Source organism: Sus scrofa, chromosome 13 (assembly GCF_054392235.1).
Source record: "Sus scrofa isolate SSC_HxYL_T2T_F1_AM1 chromosome 13, Sscrofa_HxYL_maternal_Yorkshire_Landrace_v2.0, whole genome shotgun sequence".
Classification (NCBI taxonomy): domain Eukaryota; kingdom Metazoa; phylum Chordata; class Mammalia; order Artiodactyla; family Suidae; genus Sus; species Sus scrofa.
The window spans coordinates 155323014-155343792 of NC_139395.1; the positions used below are offsets into that span (position 1 = coordinate 155323014).

General features: G+C 44.3%; 1 protein-coding gene across 24 annotated transcripts in view; it reads right to left on the reverse strand.

The window, feature by feature from the left end:
• Positions 1-20779, reverse strand: part of CFAP91 (cilia and flagella associated protein 91) — a 163714-nt gene that overhangs the window by 125915 nt on the left and 17020 nt on the right. For 13 of the 24 annotated variants that reach the window (XR_014824728.1, XR_014824715.1, XR_014824717.1 and 10 more), the window contains exon 1: positions 3223-3442. Coding sequence is in view for 6 of the 24 variants with exons in the window: in XM_003132654.5 (XP_003132702.1) it covers positions 3223-3346 (124 nt within the window). In the remaining 18 variants the exon portion in view is untranslated. Of the gene's footprint in view, positions 1-3032; positions 3443-19557; positions 19590-20417; positions 20772-20779 lie in introns of those variants that run through there. The other 11 variants (XR_014824718.1, XR_014824722.1, XR_014824723.1 and 8 more) reach the window with 5 other exon arrangements.

Consider the following 20779-nt stretch of genomic DNA (forward strand, 5'->3'; position numbering starts at 1 on the left):
ACAGAATAGAGATCCCCAGCAATAAACCTATGAATCTATGGTCAATTAGTCTATGACAAAGGAGGAAAGAATATATAAAGGAGAAAAGAGTTTCTTTAATAAGTGGTGCTGAGAAAGATGGACAGCAGCATGTAAATCAATGAAAGAACTTTCCCTCACATCATTTACAAAAATCAAACTCAAAATAGTTTAAAGGCCTAAATATAAGACATGACACCATAAAACTCCTAGAAGAGAATATAGGCAAAATAGTCTGACATAAATCATAGCAATATTTTCTCAGATCAGTCTCCCAAGGCAAAAGAAATAAAGGCAAAAATAAATGGCACCTAATCGAACTTATAAAGCTTTGCACAGTAAATAAAACCATCCACAAAATGAAAAACCTACAGAATGGGAGAATATGTTTGTAAATGATGCAACCAACAAAGGATTAAAAACCAAAACTAAAATATATAAACAGGGAATTCCTATTGTGGCTCAGCAGTAATGAATTCAACTAGTGTCCATGAGGATGTGGGTTCAATCCCTGGCCTTGCTCAGTGGGTCAAGGATCCTGTGAGCTGTGGTGTAGGTTGCAGATATGGCTTGGATCTGGCATTGCTGTGGCTGTGGTGTAGGCCAGCAGCTATGGCTCTGATTCAACCCCTAGCCTGGGAACTTCCATGTGCTGTGGGTGCTGCCCTAAAAAATAAAAAAATAAAAAAGCTGCGGCTTGGATTCAGTCCCTGGCAAGACCTTCCATATTCAGGTGTGGCAGGGCAAAAAAAGCCCATGAATTTTGGGGCGGGGGGGGGGGGAGTTTTCCCATAGAAATCATGAAAGAGCCCCTCAGCTAATTTACCCATATTGTAGAAATAGTTTTAATAAGCTCAGGAAGTTGACACAACCAAATAATGATGAGAGAGAAGGAGTATTTCAAAACCCAAGAGAGGAGTTCCCATTGTGGCTCAAAGGTAACAAGCTGACTGGTATCCATGAGGATGTCAGTTCAACCCCTAGCCCAACTCAGTGGGTTAAGGATCCAGCATTGCTGTGGGCTGTGGTGTAGGTTGCAGACAAGGCTCGGATCCTGCATTGCTGTGGTATAGGCCAGCAGCTACAGCTCTGATTTGACCCCTAGCCTGGGAATTTCCATATGTGGCAGGTGCAGGCCTAAAAAAACAAAAAAACCTCTTTAATTAGCAGGGCAGTAGTATGGCTACTAATCCATCAACAAATGTAGATTCAGGGAAGTATTATGGGCACTTCAAGGGAGGTGCTTGAGAATACAAAGTATTACATAAAGTGAAATGCAAAATTGTATATAAATGAGGCAAAATTTATAAAAGAAGGATGTTAACTGTTAAGCAGTACACAAATGTAAGTGATCAGTATGTATTCTCAGGGCCAGGAAAGAGCTACCCTAAAGATTCCTATCCAAAAAAGACCCTTGGAATCCCAGAAGAGATACCACATGGTTAAAAGTAATACAAGGTTCACTGAGTTCCTGGTCGCTCAGTAGATTATGGACTCGCCATTGTCACTAGGGTTCAATCCCTGGCCTGGGATCTTCTATATACCGCTGGCATAACCAAAAAAAAAAAAAAGTAATATAAGGTTCAGGTCAAGAGGGGCGAAACTGGGAAAAATCATGCTTTATTGATTATAATTACTATAGTGGTAAATTGAATAATTCAATAAATAATTCATAATAAAGTATGAAGCACCTAACATATGTACCAGAACTGGAATAGATACTGAGAAGCTACAAAAATGTATAGTAGAAGAGCTTCAGAACTCAGGGAACTTATGGTCCAGTAAAAGATCCAGAACCTAAATGAACAATCAGAGCATTAAAATAAACTGGGGCTGGAGTTCCCGTCGTGGCACAGTGGTTAACAAATCCGACTAGGAACCATGAGGTTGAGGATTCGATCCCTGCCCTTGCTCAGTGGGTTGACGATCCGGCGTTGCCGTGAGCTGTGGTGTAGGTTGCAGACGTGGCTCGGATCCCACGTTGCTGTGGCTCTGGCGTAGGCTGATGGCTACAGCTCGGATTAGACCCCTAGCCTGGGAACCTCCATATGCCGTGGGAGCGGCCCAAGAAATGGCAAGAAGACAAAAATAAATAAATAGATAAATAAACTGGGGCTTTACTGGCCCAAAGGACCTAGTGGACATAGTTTATAAACAATACTTTAATGGTTAAGAATAAGCTTGAAGAAAAGAGAAAGCTAAAAACAAAGATGAAATAAACTGGCCCTTCCTTACCTAGATGCCAAATTTGGAAGAGGCCAGAGAATGAGAACTGGAAGGGCATTTTATGCAGTTTGAATGTGGGAGTGTTGAGTCAGTCTCTGAAACCAAGCAGGATGCTATAGGGCTCCTTGATGGATACAAATCCTTTGTGTGCCCCCAACCCCCCCCCTCCTTCTTGTTTGTAGGAAATAGGCTTCATATAGCCTCCTTGACCTTACCTGAGTTTCAAAGAGCAGATTCAAACAGTGGATAATGAGAAAGGAGGGGATGCAGAGACAAGTCAGGAGAAGTCAAGAAACACTACTGCAGCCTTGGGGCAAGATCCTGGTTCCTCCTCAAGAAATATACAGAACATTATCTTTGAGCTCTTCTGCAGAACTAAGGCCCCCACCCAGGTGATCCAGATGGCAATTTCAACACAAGATGGCTGAAGCATCCCTCTGTGACCTCAGGAAAAAAAGTCACATACCCTTCAGCCTTCACCCTAAATATTGCTATTGAAAACTTTTTCCCCAAAACCATCAGGGATTTCGGGGGGGTTTGAACCAAGCCACTCTTGCTTGGCCCTACAGTAAACCTTTTTCTTTTGGTTTGTTTGACCTCACTGTGAGTGGAGCACCCAAACTTTCTTCAGTAACATTTCCAAGTATGCAAATCATTGGGTACTGTATGGGATACCAAAACTCCAGTAACGGGTTTCAGAAAGATTGCTTTGGGCTGTGCAAATTATCAAGAAAAGCGGGTGAAGAAGAGTCAGGTGTTCCCTACCCCTGCTCCAAGACGCAGCTCACCTGAGTCTTCAGAGATGCCCTAGAGTGCACCACCCAGAGGGCTTGGAGCTGCCCATCCAAGACAAGACAAGGGATCTGTCCTGAGGCCAGTCTTTCCTCCGCTGAGCCTCCTGGCCAGGTCCCACCATCTTCAAAGCCCATCTGTCCCAGGAGTCTACAACTCAGGAGGGAGATCTGGAGCCGCCCTTACCATACAGGAAATCATACGTTCGACTAGCGGAGACGTTGCCCCAGGTCCCCGACTTCCCTCTGCACTGGGTTTGAGACATCTGAGGTTTGGCCTGGGGCTCGGTGATGGTCACAACATGACTCATGGTGCCGGCTCTGCCCTGCAGTCAGCCAGGACCAACTTGAGAGACCTAGCTGTTGTGTGGACAGTAGCTATGGTAACCCCCTGGAAGAGCGGAAACGAAGGGCGGAGCGAGGACAGCACGCAAGCGGAGAAGGGAAGAGCGGAACTAGCATGAGAGGGGAGGAGCCGAGTGACAAGGACGGGGCGGGACGAGGGTCAGGAAAGGCGGGCTGGATGAAGAACCTGGGCGGGGCTAGTGAAGGGAGGGGCGCGGGGCTGGCGACCGGGAGGAAGACGGGGGGATTGCAGGAAGGCGTGGGGCGTGGCGCAGGGGCGGGAGGACAGGAAGTGTGCAGAGGGAAGGAGCGGGAGGGGTGGAGAAAGGGGTTGGGAGGAAAGGACAGCACTCAGAAGGAAAAAGGGGAAAGTAGTAGGCCGGGGGAGGATCTGCTACACTGCCCGCTTCATTCCAGAGGCCAAGCCTTGAGTTTTCAGTTGTACATCCAGGATCAATGCGCGGGGCCCGCAGGCTGGGGAAAAGGCTACTGCTCAAATCCAGCAGTGATTTGCCGGTTTCACTCCGCGACCTCTTTCGGAAATCCCTGGGAAATCTCAGAAAAAAATAGTCGGGGGCTTTCCTTTCGGACATCCCCTTTCCGCGGGGCTTTTTCTGCTAGCTGAGAAAGCTCCTAAACGTTGGACTTTGACACTCTATGAACCCTTGCCCTGGGAATCAGGATTTGGGGTGGGGTGGGTAGTTAGTAACTGTTGATCTGCATTCTGCTACCCCTTTCTGAGCCCTGGGCACTAATTAAATCAGCCGAAGATGATGTGGTGTATTCCGCACTGACTTGCTTTTTAAAACTACTTATTATGGAAATGTCTGTTTTTGTTTTTGTTTCAGGGCCGCAACAGCGGCATATGGAGGTTCCCAGGCTAGGGGTCCAATCCGAGCTACAGCCACGCCTATGCCTATGCCACAGCCACGCAGGATCCAAGCAGGGTCTGCTATCTACACCACAGCTCACAGCAACACCTGATCCTCAACCCACTGAGAGAGGCCAGGGATCAAACAGCAACCTCATGGTTACTAGTCGGATTCGCTGCATCACAACAGGACTCTGGAAATGTCTTAACATAGGCAAGAGTGAATCCACTTTTAGTAATGAGCTGGCGCTAATCATCACGGAGTAAATAATTATCAAGAATTTGCCAGTCCAGTTTCACCTGTCTACTATCTCCTTTTGCTTGAGCATTTTCAAATCCCAGACATTATTTTACCCTTAATCTGCATCTCAAACTGATACAGATTTTTAACATAATTGCCATTATCAAATCTAACAAAATTAATAATTCCTTTATATTTAAAATTTAGTATATATTCAAATTTCCCTGATTGAGTCCAAGATTTTTTTTTCTGATCAAAAGATCTAAAAAATTCTTTACACTTTATTTTGGTATCTCAGGATTTTCATCTAGAACAGTGAATTTCTAATATCTTCAACAATTTCCTTCTTACCTGGGATTCTTCTATAAAAAGAACTTTCTGGGCATTCCCAGTTGTTGCTCAGCAGGTTAAGAACCTGACTAGTATGCACGAGGACATAGGTTCAATCCCGGGCGTGGCTCAGGGGGTTAAGGATCTGGCGTTGCCACAAGCTATAGTGTAGATTGCAGATGCAGCTCGGATCTGGCATTGCTTTGGCTGTGGTGTTGGCCCCAGCTGCAGCTCCAATTTGATCTCTGGCTCAGGAACTGCCATATGCCACAGGTGCGGCCATAAAAAGAAAAAAAATAAAATACCGTGTTATAACGACATGATAATGTTTTTCTGTCTTAGGGTATGACTACATTTCCCACTGTCTGTTCCTTCTTCCCAGAACACCCCTGCCCCTCATCTTATCCCTGCAGACTCACTCCTCATTTGAGGTTTCAGCTAAGATGTTCCTTCCTCAGAAAGACTTCCTCGCTCTATAGGATAAATTATGTAAAGAAGCCAAGAGCCAGCCAACAGCCAAAGCCAACAACCCTTTGATAAACACATTGGAAGACACTAACCAATAGAAGATGTTAAATATGATTATAGGTGATTATAGACATATGACCACATGGTTGCTTTACATAGACTGTAGTGGCCATCTTGCTGGAGTTGCTCACTCCTTCCCTTGCTGGCTTTAAGGAAGCAAATGAACTTGTTGGGGAACCCCAAGGTAAAGAACTACAGGTAACCTCAGAGATGAGGGTGACCTCTGATACACAGCAAGCAAGAAATGAAATCCTTCTGTCCCACAACTCCAGGAAACTGAATTCTGCCAACAACCTGAATGAAATTTAGAGGCATAGTTTTCTCCAGAAGGACCTCAGGTGAGACTGTGGTCTCAGCCCCAATTTTTTTTTTTTTTTTTAAGGGCCACACCTGTAGCACATGGACGTTCCCAGGCTAGGGGTTGGATCAGAGCTGCAGCTGCTGGCCTACACCACAGGTACAGCAACATTAGATCTGAGCTGCATCTGTGAATTATGCTGCAGCTTGAGGCAATGCTGGATCCTTAACCCACTGAGTGAGGCCAGGGATCGAATTCGCATCCTCATGGATACTAGTCAGATTCTTAACCCACTGAGCCATATCAGGAACTCCTCAGCCCAAATCTTGATTGTGGCTTGTAGGACCCTACTCAGAGGAGCCACTTAAGCCATCCCCAGATGCCTAAGTACAGAGAGATTAATAACATGTCTGTATTACTACTAGGTTTGTGGTAATACTGTTGCACAGAAATGACTAATATGTGATTTTTATGAAATTAGATTGTAGAGGAGTGCTAGTTAATAATACAAATCAAAGTTATACTATACAGGTTTGGGAGACAGTTGTCCATGGGTCTCTCATGTTTCTGCTTGTCTTGCAATTGGGGAACTGCCTGCCCTTTTCTTTGTATGGGAAACAATCTTGGACAATAGAAAGTGTCTGTTTCTGGAACAAGGAGCAGGTGTGCTTACAGCCATAGAAGTCAGAGATCCTGTCTCTCTTTGAGCAAAGGGCAGTCTTTTTACTGCCCATTATTTAAGATTTGGGTTTCCTAAGCTTGCTGTTCCTTTCCTGTGATGCAACCCAGTGTACATGCAGCTGCTACCCAGCCTTCTTCACATCACCCTGTGAAGTGATCCCTGAGCCTCAGTTCCTCAGCCCAAAAAATGCTGATACTTGGCCACTTCTGCTCTAAAGAATAAATGATCCTAAATCTCTGAACCAGCAGTTTGCTGAGTTCTAATGGCATTCATGGAACTGTGGCAGACAAATGGGGTACATCTCAGGCTCTTCAGAGTTCTTGAAGAGCTATAGAGAATTTATGTACAGCACATATTTACGTGTGGAAATTGGAAAGCATTTTTTCTTTTTTTTTGGCGGAGGCAGAAATGAAAATACTGCACAAAGTTTCCACTGAACCCTATTAATAAGACAATGAGAATCCAAGGCTTGTAATTCTTCTCTCTCAGCATATGGTGTCACTCCTTCTCTACCAATCTCAATGTCCCATCCTTACTTGATAAAAGCCCACAGCTGGGGTTAGTTAAGCATTCAAAATAACTAAGAATCCCTTTATTATAGAGAGATTTTAGAAAGTATTTCCTTAGCTTATTACATCACCACTGCTGTCATCTCGTCCACAGAATGCCTGCTTGGTACCATTTGTAGTTCAAGTTTTCACAGCACCATTCAATAATATATTCATTCTATTAGGAAAAGTCCATTACAGTCACTATTGCAACACGTGATGCCTGCTAACCTAGCAGTTATAGTAACAACAAACAGTGCCAGGGTTAAATGCTGCTGGTTAAAGTTGGAATTGGTGAGAACTTCATACAAATTAACCTCAGAGTTGCCTCTATGAAACAGATGGTTGAGTCCAATCCTTCATTATTTAGTCTCCACTATGAATTTAATGTCTCATTACCGCTTATTGTTGAAACTCAGCCTCTGTCCACTGGTGCCAAATAAGAACACAGAGATAGCGTTTAGGGCAAAGGAGGAAAAAAAAAACAAAACAGGTTTGTTGCTTTGCCAGGCAAAGGAGACCATAGCAGGCTAATGCCTTAAAAACTGCGCTCTCCCTTGGGAGAGATTAAGAAGTGGTTTTAGAGTTTGGGAGTAGAAAATAGGGACACAGGTAAGGAGCAGGGTGAATGAAAGCTTCCATTCATCTTTGGAGTTGGTGTTTAGTGGTCCCAGGACTTGTTCTGGTGGTCCTCCTCTCCGGTTTTCATTTGGTGGGGGATTTCGTTCTGCAGGAGAACTCAAAGATACTGTTAGGTTTATTCCCTGAAGAGGAGCCAGGACCCTGCCCCAAGGCTGCACTGGTGTTTCTTGACTATTCCTCCCTTGTCTCTGCATCCCCTCCCTTCCCGGATTAGCAACTGTTTGAACCTGCCCTTTGGAACGCAGGCATGGTCATGGAGGCAGAAGCTTATTCTCTAAAAACAAGAAATGGGGGACACTGAAATGTTTGTATGCCTAGGAGCCCTACAGGGCCCTGCTTGGTTTTAAGCTCTCTAAAATTATTGTGTTTTTCTTGGGGGATGAGAGTTATTGACATGTTTCTAGGGATAGAATGGGAAACATTAAATTACAATGTTTTATACGCCTACTTTTCCTTGAACCAAAGCTATCCCACAAGTCTAAACAATAGGGATGGAGTAGGATAGACAGTTACACAGATAGTTGTAGAAGTCCCAATAGGGGACTATAGATAGAGAGGGAAATTTAAGGAACTTTGGGAGACCACAGTAAATTAACAATTGCTCAAGAAAGCCATCAGGAGTTCCCGTCATGGCTCAGCAGTTAATGAACCCAACTAGGATCCATGGGGATGCAGGTTTGGTCCCTGGCCTCGCTCAGTGGGTTACATCTTACATTGCTATGGCTGTGGCGTAGGCCAGCTGCTGCAGCTCAGATTCAACCCCTTGCCTGGGAATTTCCATATGCCACGGATACAGCCCTAAAACAAAAAACAAGAAAACGAACAAAAAAAGAAAGCCATCAGAAAAAGCAGGCTTGGTGAGATATGCCTCAGGTCATTAAGTGAAAGATAAATGAGGCCTGCATTCAAGTTCAGCAATACAATGACCCTTGGGACTAAGGGCAGGAATTTAAGAGAAAGATGACATTCCAAAAGAGGAGACCCTCTTTATACAGAAACCTGAGATGATACAACATATTTTAGCATATGTTACCACCCTTCTGCTGATTTGAATACGCACCAAGACAGTCCTAGTTTGACCTCATAGGGTCAAATACTCTCTTACTGGGTACGAAGGAGGAGCTAATGATGTAAGCCTGACATCTACTCAAGGAAAGAGGAAGAGGCAAGGTAACAAACCCGACTAGTATGGATGAAGAAGAGGGTTTGATCCCTGGCCTCACTCAGTGGGTTAAGGATCCCGCGCTGCTGTGAGCTGTGGTGTAGTTCACAGATGTGGTTGGGATTTGGCATTGTTGTGGCTGTGGCGTAGGCTCCGAATTGACCCCTAGCCTGGGAACCTCCATATCCCTTGGGTGCGGCCCTAAAAAGATAAAAGCAAAAAAAAAAGCAAGGAAGAGGCAGTGTTTTCCCAGTCCCCACTTCCCTCAGATTATAAAACTGTAGCCCACCTAAACCTCGAGGCAGAGCCTCCTTGCCTGCCTACTTGCTTCTCTCCCAAGCATCTTATCTTAATAAATCTATTTCTTGCCTATCACTTTGTCTCTCACTGAATTCCTTCTGTGCTGAGGCACAAAGAACCTGAATCTCATAAGTCCAGACACTGGGTGAGTGATTCTAATTTAAAAACTGGGGTTGGAGTTCCCGCTGTGGCTCAGTGGTTAATGAACCTGACTAGCATCCATGAGGACACAGGTTCGATCCCTGGCCTTGCTCAGTGGGTTAAGGATCTGGCATTGCTGTGAGCTGTGGTGTAGGTTGAAGATGTGGCTTGGATCTGGTGTTGCCATGGCTGCAGCTCTGATTAGACCCCTAGCCTGGGAACGTACATATGCCACAGGTGCTGCCCTAGAAAAAGACAAAAAAAAAAAAAAAAAACCCAAAAAACAAAACTGTGGGTTCAAGTTCCAATCTGGGGTCTGGCTAGGTTCACGTCATAAGTGTAGTCAGTTTCATAAAGGCATTCAGGCTGGGTAAGAAAACTAGAGCATGATGTTCATGTAAAAATCAATAGTTGATCTGAGAGCTTACATATTCATAAATTAAAAGGCAGAAGAAAAAGTAACTGACATGTGTGGGTTGGCTGTACTGTTCTGAAATAAGAAGACAGGTAAGTAGCTGGATATAAATGACTATACATTTCACTTTGAAAAGGAATATCCTTTGGTTTTTTTATTCAAGGGCAGGAGAATATTCCATCCTGAAGAAGAGTTGTTGAAAGAGTGTACGACCCACAGTGCTCAGGGAGGCAACCAAGGGTTTCTTGAACACAGCAGGCTAAAGGAAGCGTGGGTGATGCCACAAGCTGCTGTGCAATGCATTTGCCTGAGGCCTTACCCTGAGAAAGTCACAGGTATGGTCACTGAAAGTATCCTCTCTTCACTGAAGCAGGGAAGGGCAGTGGGCAAGAAAAATCTTTCCTCAGTTGCAGAAAGGCTGTTTCGGTCTTTTGGTCTGTAAGTTATGTCTGTAGCTTATCACAATTCTCTTGACTGCCTAAACTCTCTTAGATATGTCTTTCTCATTTCTTCCTTGCTCATGTCCTAGACACAAAGTTCAGTTGCACAATTAAATACAGAACAATGATGCATTTTAAAATGAGAAATATTCTCCTTGCCTTTAGACAAATGAACTGAGACAGTAGATAGAGCACAGACCTTAGGAGATGTGGAGATTCAGGGATGTCACAAGTTATAGGACTTTGAACAAATCTCTAAACCTCAATTTTCTCACCTATAAATAAAGATAATAAATTTAACTGTTATCAAGCCCAAGTTTGAGTGCCAGATGCACCATGAGTGCCAGACAAAACATCAGTTTCCAGCCGACAAAGGCTTTTTGCAGGGCCAAGCAAAGAGAATGGGCAGCTCATGCTCAAAAGACCTGAACTCCCCATGGGTTTCACAAAAGCTTTTAGAGGCAAATTTGTGGGGAGAGCTGAGGTATGTGTGACTTTCTTCTGATTGGTCGGTATTGAGGTAACTTGGGTGGTGTTCCAGGAATCTCTTATCTCTTCTCTACCTACAGGCTCCAGCCAGTGTGGGGTCTGTGTACTTGTACTGGGCCTGAAGTTACCATCCTCCCCTGGGTGGGGGCCTTACTTCCTGTAATAGAACTCAGAGGTATTGTAATCAAGTTGTTATGTATATCCTTTCTAGAGGAACTGGAAGCCCAGTAACTCTATTGTTCTAATCACTAACTATTTGAATGTCCTTTGGGATTCAGGGAAGGTCCAGGACGCTGAAGCCTTTTTCCTACAAGCTAGAAATGGGATTTGGAAAGACTTTTGTACCTGGGTGGCCCTGCAAAAGTACTGCTCAATTTCATAACTACTGTGAAAGTTGAATGATGGTTCACAAATTCAACTCCTACAAATATGGAATGTATTGTAGCTGAAGATTATGTTGACATTTCAACTGATTATTCACTCTAAGTGACCAACTTAAAAAAAATCTGGCTTCTAGGGGAGTTCCCATTGAGGCTCAGTGGGTTAAGGATCCGGCATTGTGGCAAGCTGCTGCGTGGGTTGTAGATGTGATGTAGGTTGCAGATATGGCTCGGATCCCGTGTTGCTGTGGCTGTGGTGTAGGCCGGCAGCTGCAGCTCAATTCAACCCCTAGCCTGGGAACTTCCATATGCTCTGGTGTGGCCATAAAAAGAAGAGAAAAAAAAAAAATCTAACTTCTCTATTAAGAATGATCAGTGCCAATATAAGAGTTATCGGACAGTAGTAAAAGAGAAAATCTGCTCAAACAACATTTTCTCTCTTTTTTGTTTCTCTGCTTATTTAAAATAAGAGAGATCTTTCTCTAAGGAAAAAGAAAAAGTACTTCTAGATTCCTGGCAGAACAGGGCAGAATAAAGCTTTGGGGAATAATCTGTCTGACTAATAAGCCTTTATGTTGGACCAATGAGTATGACAAGATGACCACATCTTCCCTAAAGTCACAATATCTCTTTAAGACATAGTGAGTGCATTGGCAAAACTTGGCCTCTGTCCACCAGTGCCAAATAGAAATGTGGAGACAGAGTTTTGGGTGAAGGAGAAAAAGATGGCTTTTATTGCTTTGCCAGGCAAAGGAGGCCACATGGGGCTAATGCCCTAAAGATTGTGCTCCTCGGGAAGAATTGCAGGGAGTTTTGTAGTCTAAAAGGAGAAAAACAGGGTTTCAGATAAGAATCAGAGTTGGGGCAAACATGCATTCTTCTTTCTTTGGGGGAATTTAGTCATCAAAGCTGGCACCAGGAGACCTCAGCATGACCTTGTGGTGGGTTTGTTGCTAAAATAACCCAATACCTTGAGAAAAGTGCTTATTGATCAGAGTTTAGAACTAAGAATGTTCCTGAAAAACATCGTGTGCAAATAGTTTTTAACCAACAGGCAATTGTACTCATGGTGCCTAATCTTTAGTTTACAGGTGATTGTGTTTAGGGTGCAATCCAAGGAGGGAGAAGCACAAAGAAGGGCTCCAAGCTGTTCACTTTTTAAAGTATCTATTTCTAAAAGAAGCATAAGGAATATATAACTTTTCTCTTAGGTGTGTAAGATACATCATTACGTGTATCCCTTGAGAGGGAATCAGGATCCTGCCCCAAGACTGCACTATTACTGTTTCAACACCTTCCTGGTATTTGCACCCCCTTCCTTCCCTGATCAGCAACTGATCCTGCCCCTTGGAACTCAGGGAAGGCCATGGAGGCTGAATGAGGCCCATTTCCTGAAACAAGAAATGGGGGACACAGAAGTGCTTTTTTGCCCAGAAGACCCACAGGGTGCTACTTGGTTACAACTGTATTTACTTAAAAGCAAAGACATGGCCTAAATCCTTAGAATAAAACTTTCCAAAAACAAAACCTTTCCACACCACCTAAAAATGTGGTAAAAGAGAACATTAAGTAATTAAATTCATGGGGCAGGAACGCTGTGGTACCATGGGTTAAGGATCTGAGTTGTCTCTGGTTGATTGGGTTTGATCCCTGCCCAAGAACTTATGCATGCCTTGGGTGAGGCCAAAAAAAATAAAGAAAAATTTAAATTTCTATCCCATAAAGCAGTGTTTTCCCAACTGCATGTAAAGGAATCCAACTAGCATAGGTTTCCTTGGTTTTTCAGGTGCAGATGATTGACTTAATTGTCCTTGATAAAAGAAACTTTCACACATTGAGATGTAGGAAAGTCATTCTGGCTTATACATGATTTAACTCACAATTTATGTTAACTTAAATAGCCTGTTTGTGGCCTATGAAACATACATTGTTCATCTGCTTTAATTATTACAGAAAAGCACACACTGGCCAAGCGTGAAGAACGTCCATGTTAAAATTAAAGATGAAATGCCTCTCTTCCTAAGACTCCAATGCTGGGACTTGTTTTTTGTTTTTGTCTTTTGTAGGGCAGTACCCACGGCATATGGAGGTTCCCAGGCTAGGGGTCTAATTGGAGCTGTAGCCGCCGGCCTACACCACAGCCACAGCAACGCGGGATCCGAGCTGCATCTGCGACCCACCCCACAGCTCACAGCAACGCCGGATTCTTAACCACTGAGGCCAGGGATCGAACCTGCAACCTCATGGTTCCTAGTCAGATTCGTTAACCACTGAGTCATGATAGGAACTCCTGGGACTTGTTTTTAGGGCTGAACCCGAGGCACATAGAGTTTCCTAGGCCTGGGGTCAAATTGGAGCTACAACTGCCAGCCTAAGCCACAGCCACAGCAATGAGGGATCTGAGCTGAGTGTGTGACCTACACCACAGCTCATGGCAACACCAGATCCTTAATCCCCTCAGCAAGGTCAGGGGTTGAACCAGCATCCTCATGGATACTAGTTGGATTGTTTCCGTTGCACCATAATGGGAACGCCTGCTGGGACTTCTTTGATGTTAAGATTCCTTTCCCAGGTGCAAGGCCAAGCAGACTTGCTGTATGTGTGTTTCTTTGAAGTGTATCCTTGACTCGTTTATTGTTCTTTGTGTTTTGGGTTTTTTGGCCACACCCATGGCATGCATAAATTCCAACTAGGGATTGAATCCAAGCTACAGCAGTGACAATGCTGGATCCTTATCCAGCTGAGCCACCAGGAAACTCCAATGTTCTTTGTTCTGACAAGATATAAAACTGTTCTGGAAACCCTGCTTCTCTGGAGCAGTTTCTCAGAGTAATCTAGAAAGCCAGCTTCTGAGCTAGTCCTTAGTTTGGCTCAAATAAAATACTTTTTCTTATTATAGATTGTTGATTATTTTCATTGACATCCTCCTCTGTGAATGCCTTACCACCACTGGCCTCTGCAAGGGCCCTTTATTTGCATTTATCTCCACTCTCTAGCCCCACTTGCCTCTCCTCAGAGGCAACCATTCTGTTTTAAGGCAAATCATTTCACACGTCTGTGTTCTTACACATATTTTGTTTTTGTTCCCTTTCTTTAAATTTATGCAAATTGTATTGGGCTATGTATCTCTTTTCTTTTGGACTTTTTTCTACTACTCATGCTATTTTGATATTTTTTTTAGAGCCACACCCATGGCATATGTAAGTTCCCAAGCCAGGGGTCAAATCAAGAGCTGTAGTTGCTGGCCTATGCCACAGCTACAGCAACGGCTGATCTGAGCATCAACTGCAACCTATACCACAGCTCACGGCAATGCCAGATCCCTAACCCACTGAGCAAGGCTAAGGATTGAACCCAAATCCTCATGGATACCAGTCAGTTTCGTTACCAGAGTCAGGATGGAAACTCCGCACCTATTCTTAAATTAACTGGATACTGACTTAGTGCCTTTCAAAATAGAAGGACTGAAACTGATAGCACTAACGGCCTGAAACCAGCCAAAATAGATTGGGACTTCAACCCATGTGCTGGACTTGAACCCAGCCTAAACCCAGATTGGGACTTGAACCCACATTTTAAATTAGCACTCACCCGATGTCTGGACTTACTGAGATTCAGGTTCTTTATGCCTTTATGTTCTTTATGCACAGAAGGAATTCAGCAAAAGACAAAGTGATAGGCAAGAAATAGATTTATTAGGATAGGACACTTGTGAGAGACTCCAGTGAGCAGGCAAGGAAACTCTGCCCCAAGATCTGGTGGGCTACAGTTTTATCCTCCAAGGGGAGTGGGGGTTGGAAAAGCCCGCCTCTTTCTTTCTGGGAGTGGCAGCTCCTCCTTGGTATTCGGTAAGGTGTGTATTCAAATCAGCAGAAGGGCGGTCCTCAAACTCTTGCCCTTGGTCTGAATCTGAATGCAGGCCTAATCTCATCCCCCACCCAACGACCTGAGGCAATTCTCACACTTCACCAGTCAAGCAAGCCTACCTAGTTCTGATGGGTTTCTGGAGCAATTTATTTACTTACAGTGATCTCCCAATGTCCCCTAAGTTTCCCTCGGTTATCTGTGGTCCTTTATTGGGACTTCTACAACCACCTGTGCCTACTCCATCCCTATCAGGACTAGTCCCATTCCCAAGGATTCCTATATACTCATCAGTACTTTGCAATATCCAATTTTCTTTTTTTTTTTTTTTTTGGTCTTTTTAGGGCTGCACCTGAGGCATATGGAGGTTCCCAGGCTAGGGGTCCAGTTGGAGCTGTAGCCGCTGGCTCACGCCACAGCCACAGCAATGCCAGATCCAAGCCGTGTCTGCAACCTACACCACAGCTCATGGCAATGACAGATCCTTAACCCACTGAGCAAGGCCAAGGATCAAACCCGCAACCTCATGGTTCCTAGTCGGATTCATTTCCACTGTGCCATGAGGGGAACTCTAATATCCAGTTTTCTAATTTCAGTCTAATGGGAGTCAAGTGATACCTCATTGTGTTTTATTTTTCATTTTTATGATTAGTACTCTGGAACACTTCTTGTGAGTGTTGACCTTGAGTTGTCTCTTCTATAGAGTCTACCTATTCTCCTGTGTTAAATAAGTAGAGAAACAAACAAGTTGCTTGAGTATTTCTGCTTCTCTTACAATTCCTCATTTCTTGTCCCCCAAAAGAAAGAATTCAAATAAAAGACATAGAAATAGAACAGACTCAAGCAGCTGAAATTTTATTGAGCAAACCAAGCTAAAGAAGTTCCCCAAAAGAAGAGAGTGGGCAATCTGGCTGGAAACCAGAAGTAGCCCCCCATTGAGTTTCTAGGGTAATGGCAAAATGTTCTGTGTCCTGCACTATTTAACTTTAGGTTATATAACTTCCTCCTTCCGTGCAGGTGCTTCACCCATAAGTGCCCAAGCAGAAACCCACTAGGTGAAGTGGGCAAAAACCAAAACGCTAACTCACAATAAATAAGGTGTAATGAACCTGGGTCATTTGGGAGCTCTTAGATCTTGATGGGCATGCAACAACTATTGCTGGCAGTTTGGAGAGCCCAGCTCAGTTTTTCTGACCTTCTGTTTGGGCCTGATAAGGCTGAGAAGTGAGCGGTCCTTAACCACAACAGGGAGGGGCTCTGGGTGTGTTCTGGTCTGTGTCAAGGTAAGGAAGGGAAAGAGAAAGATGACTCAGGTCAGGATGGGATGGGACCTGCTCATGCCTGACTAGCTACCTAACACTTGTATACATTGCTTGTTTCTATCGATTCTCCATTTTTCTACTGGAGTTGCTATTCTCTTACTGTTACTTTTGATACCGAGCAGGGCCCTGTGGAGCTCCTGGGCATACAAACATTTCAGTGTCCCCCATTTCTTGTTTTTAGAGAATAAGCTTCTGCCTCCATGACCTTGCCTGCGTTCCAAAGGGTAGGTTCAAACAGTTGCTAATCCGGGAAGGGAGGGGATGCAGAGACAAGGGAGGAACAGTCAAGAAACACCAGTGCAGCCTTGGGGCAGGGTCCTGGCTCCTCTTCAGGGAATAAACCTAACAGTATCTTTGAGTTCTCCTGCAGAACGAAATCCCCCACCAAATGAAAACCGGAGAGGAGGACCACCAGAACAAGTCCTGGGACCACTAAACACCAACTCCAAAGATGAATGGAAGCTTTCATCCACCCTGCTCCTTACCTGTGTCCCTATTTTCTACTCCCAAACTCTAAAACCACTTCTTATTCTCTCCCAAAAGAGGGCACAACCTTTAGGGTATCAGCCTGCTATGGCCTCTTTTGCCTGGCAAAGCAATAAAGCTATTTTTTTTTTTTCTCTTTTTATCTTTTTAGGGCTGCACCCGAAGCATATGGAGGTTTCCAGGCTAGGGGTCGAATTGGAGCTGTAGCCACCGGCCCAGGCCAGAGCCACAGCAACGCTGGATCTGAGCTGCATCTTCGACTTAAACCACAGCTCAGGGCAACGCTGGATCCTTAAACCACTGAGCGAGGCTGCGGATTGAACCCATGTCCTTATGGATACTAGTCGGGTTCGTTAACCTCTGAGCCATGAGGAGAACTCCAATAAAGCTATTTTTTTCCTCTTTCCCTCAAAACTCTGTTTCTGTATTTCTATTCGGCATCGATGGACAGAGGCCAAGTTTCTGCAACACTTTCTATAAGTTCCTTAAATATTCTAGACATTAGTCCCTTGTTAGGTTTTTTGTTTGTTTGTTTTTTGCCACACAGGCAGTATGTGGGAATTCCTGGGCCAGGGTTTGAACCTACACTGCAGAGGAGCAACCAGAGCCACAGTGGTGAGAATGCAGGAGCCTCAACCTGCTAGGCCATCAGAGAACTCCCAGATTTAGATATTTTATATATTTTTTACCAATTTGTCACCCATTTGTTTTGTTAACAAATTTGTAAAGACACGGAGGCATATTAAAAATTAAGAGTTTATGGAGTTCCCGTTGTGGCTCAGTGGGTTACGAACCCAACTAGTATCCATGAGGATGCAGGTTTGATCCCTGGCACTACTAGGATCCAGTGCTGCCTCAAGCTACGGCACAGGTCACAGACGCAGCTGAGATCCCTAGTTGTTGTGGCTGTGGTATAGGCTGGCAGTTGCATCTCTGATTAGGACCCCTAGCCTGGAAACTTCCTTATGCTGCAGATACAGCCCTAAAAAAAGGCCAAAAAAAAAAAAAAATATATATATATATATATATACACACATATATATGTATATGTATATATATATATAATAAAAGAAAGGATTTACTTGAGCAAAATTTGATTCCAAACAGGCAACACCATGAGCTCCCATTGTGGCTCAGTGGTTAATGAATCTAAGAACCATGAGGTTACGGGTTTGATCCCTGGCCTCGCTCAGTGGATTAAGGATTCGGCGCTGCCATGAGCTGTGGTACAGGTCACAGTCATGGCTCAGAACTGGCATTGCTGTGGCTGTGGTGAAGGCCGGTGGTTACAGTTTTGTCTGATTAGACCCCTAACCTGGAAGCCTCCATATGCTGTGGATGCAGTCCTAAAAAGACAAAAAAAAAAAAACAAAAAAAAAAACAGGCAACACCAAACCAGAAGTGGTTAGGAAACTTTCACCAACAAGAGACTAGGGAGAGGCTTTTAGAGAAAAAAGATGGGAAAAAAGTAAAGAAATTAATTATTAACTGGCTGCAGCTTAAAGCTTAATTGTTGTTGGTTGCCTTTAGCATTTTTATTTTGTAACCTTGAAGCATTTATAGGTTTAAATTGTGGTTTGTGGAGTTCCCGCTGTGGTGCAGCGGAAAAGAATCCAACTAGGAACCATGAGGTTGAGGGTTTGATCCCTGACCTCGCTCAGTGGGTTAAAAATCCGGCGTTACTGTGGCTGTGGCGTAGGCTGGTGGCTACAGCTCCGAATAGACCTCTAGCCTGGGAACCTCCACATGCGTGGATGCGGCCCTAAAAAGGACAAAAGACAAAAAAAATTTTTTTGGTTTGCTTATGTAGGTCACTACAGCATTAGTGCTACATTCATCTAGTGGTTTTCTTATTTTGTTGCAGATCCCCAACAGGTGGGTGAACCTTCAGTGGGTCCTTTGCCTGGAGTTGCAAATGCCAATCAAATGAAACCAGTTTCAGTAGTGAATGCCAGAAACTTTATCCCTTGATCAAGGAATGGAAAAGAGAGAGCTCATACTCTAAATACACCTTCTGCCCTAGGGGAGAGGAGTAAAGGGATTTTAAGGGACTAGGAGATAGGGACATCATCAGGGCTCTAGGAAATGGGAGGTTTCCAGGGGCAAACAGGTTATTCCCTACCCCGTGGTATAAAGGTAATCTCCTCAGGGGCACAGTCTTTAAGGCACTAACGTGCTGTGGCCCCCTTGCCTGGCAAAGCAATAAAGCTATATTTTTTCCTTTACACCCCCCAAAAAATAAATAAAGATAATCTCCTCTACTTTTTTTTTTTTTTTGTCTTTTTGGGCCACACCCACAGCATATGGAAGTTCCCAGGCTACACCACAGCCACAGCAACACCAGATGCTAGCCACATCTGCAACCTACACCACAGCTCACAGCACTGCTGGATCCTTAACCCACTGAGAGAGGCCAGGGACCAAACCCACATCCTCATGGATACTAGTCTGGTTCTTTACCACTGAGCCACGACAGAAATTCCTACTGTTGTCTTTTGATAACTTAGTTTGAACTTACACATATGTAGGTGTGATATTATTTTTTTTCTAGTTTATTTTTTCTTCCCCATTGATTGAGCTGTGTTTATTGCAAATTACATTTCCAAGTGATGTTGATGTTGCTAGTTTAAGAAGCATTGGGTTTTTTTTTTTTGTGCTTTTCAGGCCCGCACTTGTGGCATATGGAGGTTCCCAGGCTAGGGGTCCAATCAAAGCTACAGCTGCCAGCCTATACCACAGCCACAGCAACATCAGACCTGAGCCTCATCTGTGACCTGCACCACAGCTAATGGAAATGCCAGATGACAAAATGGGGATGGTCTTGGTAACTTGGAAAATACACATATAGAAATTACTTTTACACCAGTTCCCAGACACACCTCAGGATTCTGAGCTGAATCTCTGGAATACAGAAACAAACCTTAGTGTTAGGCTGCATCCCGCAGGTCTGCAAGCCCTGTGCCTACCCAGCTTCATGACTGAAGAGCCCAGAGTCAGTGACAGAGACATGGATGGTTTAATGGCCAGGGGGTTCTTACATGTCTGACAGGACATGGTAAAGTCTCTGCTCCTGGAGGGGAAGGGGAGATTGCCAGTTACAGTGGGAATTGACATCAGGTTGGCACATGAGTTACCAGGGAGACCAGCAGAGAGGCACTGCCCTCACCGCTCTTTAGATAAGAACAATCTCATTGCTGGGGCCTGGGACAAATATGTAGAAAGGTCAATCATGCACTTAGGGGTTGGTGGAGCAGGAAATGGTGGAGCAGGGAATGTACAAAGAGCAAGAAAACAGCCATCTTGAGGGGCAATACCATTGGCTGGTTTAGGTGATAAGCAATGTTTGATTAACCAAAGTGCGTATCCCTAGACAGCTATTTTAACAATGCCTGGAAGTCCTGCTTTAAAAAATAAGTTCATCCTTCCTCAAACAATTCTCTGCAGGAAAAAAACTTAATGGTTATGTCCATTCTATTGCAAATACTGTCTAAGTTTACTTATTTACCTAGATGGATAGGTATTAACTGAATTTGAGGAATGACAATGAAAAGGCATTTTAAAATTTTACTAACCAATATATTTGCCCTATGATTGGCAATTCATATGGAAATCAATTCAGTTGGAGAGGGAGCTATAAACACTAACTAGCTGAGGATTTAAAGCGTGTGGGTGAGGTAAGGTTCCCAGGCTAGGGGTCTAATCGGAGACACAGCTGCTGCCAGCTTATGCCACAGCCACATCAACACCTGATCTGAGCCCTGTCTGTGACCTACACCACAGCTCAGGGCAACGCTGGATCCTTAAACCACTGAACGAGGCCAGGGATAGAACCCGAAACCTCATGGTTCCTAGTCTGATTCGTTTGCGCTGACCACTAGGGAACTCCTTTGCTACTCACTTTTAACTAGAGCGGTGAAGTGGGGTGGTGAAGGCAGTAAGGCAGATAATGGCAAGCATAAGATGCCGGGCGCTAAGTCTGTTACTCAAGAGGAATTGGCTTTCACTAGTGTTTTTTTTTTTTTTCTGTAGCATAGACAGGTCATTTCACCTTCTTGAGTTTCAGTTTTCGACTTCGAGCTGGGTGTATGGTTGAGAGCTCTCCGAGTTGCCTTACGGGTCTCCTCATTTGTGGGTCCTCTCAATGCTGGTCTACAAACATCGCTGCACTTTACCTGGGCTCTCTGCACCTGCGCGGAAAAGGCGCCCTAGCACTAAGGCCATCATTCGGCCTCTTCTGCGCACGCGCGTGCCCTTTAAAAC